We start from the raw sequence: 4946 nt of genomic DNA on the forward strand, positions 1-4946 counted from the left end.
ATCAAACAGAGGCTCCAGTCCTGGAGGTCACCTAAACCACATTTAAAAAAAAAAAAAAAAAAAATTGGTAAGATTATCCTCAAAAATTTAATTCTGGATACTAAATGTTATATCATATTTAATTTGAATAGAAGAAAGCAAAAATGTATTTACATTCACATGTACAGTAGCATACAATACAATTTTACAATTACACAGTTCTCCAAAGTACAGTCTGTACAAGGTTAAAGTGACATTTCTCAGTTAACAGTGTGGAACAATGTAGCTGAAACGATGTACACTGATGACCACGTCCCTTCGTTTCTGCACAAATCTGTGATTGAAGGTACTTTTCACCTGAGCTGGTGAGGATGTGATTTAAAAAATGTAGAAGGTGTTCTCTGATTTGTAATGAGTTCACACATGTTCACAGGTCTTTAGAAGCAGTTATAGCGTGTGTGTGTGTGGTGTTTTTACTCAGTGGGCAGCTTCCAAAACGCAAACATTAACGTCTTTTTTTTTTACATGACAGCCAAAGAAACGAATACTAAAGAGGCAGTCAATGGAAATGTTTTACTGTCACATCAGCTAATTTACTCCCTCATCCGCAGCTCTAACCTAAAGTGCATCGTTGTTCCGGTTGACTGCCCCCCCACTCCCCCACCCAAACGGGGCTTCTGTCATCATAGCACCATGGTGGGAATGTGGTGCACCAGGGGCATCTGGTGCTGGTGGGGCATGGCTGTGATCTGTGGGGGAGGAGGGGACACCTGCGGGGGCACGTCAGCGCCGGGGGTCACCGGCTTGTGCCGCGCACTCTTCTGGTGCGCCCTGAGGCCGGCCAGCTGGGAGTAGGCGCTCTGGCAGACGTGGCACTTGTAGGGCCGCTCGCCGGTGTGCAGGCGCACATGGTTGCGCAGCGTGGACGACTGGCTGAAGCGGCGGTTGCAGAAGCGGCACACGAAGGGCTTGTCCAAGGTATGGATCCGCATGTGGGAGCGCAGGTTACTGCGGGAGTTGAAGCCGCGGTGGCAGATAACGCAGCGCATGCGCCCAGCGGTGGTGATGGAGGAAGAGGAGGAGGGGGAGCAGGAGGAAGGGCCGTCACAGGAGTGGGAGTCATCTGGAAAAAGAAATGAAGAGGAAGGAAATTGTTTAAAGCATCATCACAATCAGTTGGACTCAACTCTTCTCAACAGTTTGTCCTCCTATTATTTTAAAGGAAATACAACTTTGATGTTCATAAAAAAATTGCAAAAAAAATAAAAATGATGGAGACGTTTGACCCATAGAGCTGCTCACCATTCCTGTTTTTCTTCTGGTGCTCATCATCCGTTCCTGGAACTCCAGGAATTCCCAGGAATGTGTTGTGGGTGTTTCCGTACCAGACGAGGAGCTCCTGATCTGGTGGGATTGTCTGGGGGAGGAGGAAAACACATCAGATTAATATAAAACACCAACACTTTACTTCTCATAAACTTGGCCCACATGTGACCCGCAGTCTGATCCCGGTCCTGCCAGCAGATGGCACTGCTCTACACGACATGCAGACTGTCGGTGGTCTCAGGTGAGATCCACCAGTCTCAGTCCACCTGCAGCTGGAAAGGCTTTCTGATCCGCTCTCACCTCCACCGCCTTGTAAAAGATGCTGCTGCCGATCTGCACCACCTCCAGGTTTTGCTCCTGCTCGTTCCGGGCGCACTTGATGTACGTCATCCAGCTGCGCTGATCCTCCTGGCTGGCGTCGATGAAATACCGCACGGTGCCGTCCTCATTGAACACCTGTGCGGGAAGGACGGCTCAGTGAGGTATAAAGTTTCCAACACCGGGGTCCACATCCTGACAGCCTTATTGAACTCACCTCCCACATCAGGTTGTTGTTCTTCAGCAGGTCCACGTGTTCAGGGGACAGGACCCTGCCGGTGAAAGGGCCCATCTCGGTCCCCGCTTTGATCCAGGTCTTGGAGAAGATGCCCAGACCTTCTCCGGGGATCGAGCTCTGGGCGATGATCACTTCAGTGGGCAGCACCAGGCTCGACAGTTTCTGCACCTCTGCAAATATAAAGAGGGAAATGAGAGATCATTGCAGAAAAACCCCGCACAGTTTATAACATTAGAAATAAAAACAGCCCAGATAATAAGTCTTTCGCCGTTTTTTCTGAATGAAACTGAAGAAAGATATAATTTGGATAAAGCGAGAGGACGGAGAAGTCCTGAAAGCAGCAAATGGACTGAATCTTATTTGAGTGTCGAAATATGAAGCTTCACCTTATCCTCCGTTTAATTCGATTATCTGGATGAATTGAACGTTTTTGTTGTGCAGAGAAACCCCCTTGGAAAGCATTTTTATCCGCATTAGAAAAGGGGAGAAAGAGGGGGGAAAAGATTGTGCGATTCTTTAATGTCAAAATCAAAGATTTTTTTTTTTTAAAGACGGGCTGAATGTGGGTTAAATGGTCCCCTATTGCCCAGAGTCCAGCAATTTGTCATGCCTCAGATGTGATATTCATTAAAGTTTACTGGAAAAGAAACGGCTAATTCCAAATTCATTATCCTTTTAAGAACTTTGTAGCAATAAATTTGCGCTGAATGAAACGAGGACTTGTTTAAAAGACTGAGGAATTTCTGCAACAAAAAAATGGAAAGGCGATTAAATGGTTGACATGCAATGAATAGCATTAGATTTAGCCTTCACGGTGCATTATGCGAGGAACAGCAAATCTTTTAAGGAGAGAGAAAGAGAAAAGCTCCGGAGCCCCATAGCTGCCAAGGGAGGAAAAGAGACTGTCCGGAGATTGATGAATGCGGGATAAAAACCCGGGACATCTCGAAGAAAGGGAACCTTTCTCCCCGCGAGGTTTAAGTGGAAACTTTCCCAGGTCAAGCACAAAGTTAACCAAATGAATTTAATGCCCGACGTCTTTCAATCAGCGACAGTTACACACATAACAAGCCTCTAAACGCGGGGCTCTTTGCGAGTTAACGCGTAAAATGACTCTGAAGAAAAAGCGCAAAAATGAGGAAAACAGCAACAAGTGGCGCGGAAAAACTCGGGGGAAATAAATGTAAAGTTTCTGTGACAGGAGATTTAAATTATAATATGTGATGGTTTCATTGATCTTTCCAAATTCAGCTAATAAAACACGTTTATTTTACTCGTTCTGACCAAATTAATTAGATTCAAATAAAGATGCCTCATTGATTTGTGTTTTTTTTTTTTGTTTTGTTTTGTTTTGTGTACTAAAGAATGGCTTGATTTAGGCCGGAGGAAAACTTCAGGGGGTCGCCCTGAGGCCTGCTGGGAGATGAATCGGGCCCCGGCAGGAGCGGCAGGTGAGCCTACCTCCGGCGAAGGACTGGGCCAGCACCTCCGCGGTGAAGGCCGTCTTGGGGCTGCCGCCGCTCGGCCGCTCCTCCGCCAGGTGTTCGCCCAGCACGTTCCTCCACCTGCCGTACAGGAAGCTGTGCAGGATGTCCGAGGTGATCACGTCCGACAGAGACCGGCTCGGACACTTAAATCCGGACTTGAGAGCCAAGGCGTCGGCGGGGAGCACGGAACCCATGTTTTAGAAAAAGAAGACCGACAGAAAAAAAAAAAAAAAAAAAAACAAAACAACGAAATAAAACAAAAAAAAAAAAAAAAAGAAAATGGAGAAGGATGGAATGATAACAGCGATGCAGACTGCAGGTAGATGGATGAAGGAGTGAACCTCAGAGCTGCTCCTCAGTCCGTCTCTCTGCTCCAGACTGTCTGTGCTGCCTGCGGACAGCCTCTTTATATAAGTGGCTGTGTGGCCCCTGTCTAATTACTTATTAATGACACACCCCTCACCGTGTGGACCTGCCTGCTGCACCGCAACAAACCGGCACAGACTTAAAACACACAACACACACACACACACACACACAGAAAGAGAGAGGGGAGGGGGCAAAACTTTCATTTTAGCCTTTTGAAGCCGGGCACTAATTTCATGTTTTTGTGGTAAAAAAAAAATACATTCTGAATAGTTAAATGGCAATATACAGTTTAAATAGATATAACTTTTTTTCTGATCGAAAAATTGAAAGTTTAAAGTGCATAAAATAAGATTAGAGGGCAAATAATGAAGCTGTGCGGCTTATGAACTGTTACATTGTTTACACATGTACGCAACTAAATAATAATTATTAAATAGCGCTGACAGATTAAAACTACAAATACCAAAGATAATAATGATAATAGGACAAATACATATTGCAGCCGTAGTTGAAGTAATGAGTTCTGTCCACAGAAGTGGGTCATTCAGTCTGGGAGCTGCTCGCCTATTTTTTTCTCAGGGATTTCGTATTCATGTGGTGGTAATATTAATTTTTGTGTTTTGTGTGTGTGTGTGTGTGTGTGTGTGTGTGTGTTTGAGGAGTTAGCGCGGGAATAACAAGAATGGAAACAAGCTCGGTGTGTTTTTTTGTGTCTTTTTTTTTTTTTTTTTTTTTGCGGTATTGTTCGCACGCAAAAAAATGCAAAGCTGCTTTGACGTGGTTCACTTTTTCAAGCCCTTGTTGAGGTATAAGCGGTTTAATATTCATGGATGTTCGGAGCCCCCTCGGTATTGTGACACCGTTTAGATGAGTATATACGGCCCCTTTCTTCTCCACAGTCACAGTCCTCTGTGTTTTTTCCTCTCTCGCCCATTTTTCGGGCTTGATGGACTGGGGCTAAATGGGCAGTTTTCCTTCTTTTCCAGCAGAGAGGACATCTTTATTCCATTCCGGGCTCACAGGTTTCCTATTCAGCTCCCCTCCAAGTAATGTCAGGGCCCTGAAAAGTGCTGCAAATCAATCTTTCATGGTGTTTTGAGGGCAATTTGACATCCATGCACTCCTCTTTTCACTCCAACAACTACAAGGGGATTGTCCGAAGAGAGAGAGAGAGAGAGAGAGAGAGAAAACGGCAAGTTGTGCTCTCTCTCTCTCTCTTCTGTCCCTTG

At 45.4% G+C, this 4946-nt stretch overlaps 1 protein-coding gene across 1 annotated transcript; it reads right to left on the reverse strand.

The window, feature by feature from the left end:
- Nucleotides 1-662: 662 nt before the first annotated feature.
- Nucleotides 663-3542, reverse strand: prdm12a (PR domain containing 12a). The gene is made up of 5 exons (XM_029516512.1): nucleotides 3323-3542; nucleotides 1841-2031; nucleotides 1606-1761; nucleotides 1282-1396; nucleotides 663-1102 (listed from the first exon to the last, which is right to left on the reverse strand). The coding sequence occupies exons 1-5, from the start codon at nucleotides 3540-3542 to the stop codon at nucleotides 663-665; spliced, it is 1122 nt and encodes a 373-aa protein (XP_029372372.1).
- Nucleotides 3543-4946: the final 1404 nt, after the last annotated feature.

This window comes from Echeneis naucrates, chromosome 12 (genome assembly GCF_900963305.1).
Source record: "Echeneis naucrates chromosome 12, fEcheNa1.1, whole genome shotgun sequence".
In the NCBI taxonomy this organism is placed as follows: domain Eukaryota; kingdom Metazoa; phylum Chordata; class Actinopteri; order Carangiformes; family Echeneidae; genus Echeneis; species Echeneis naucrates.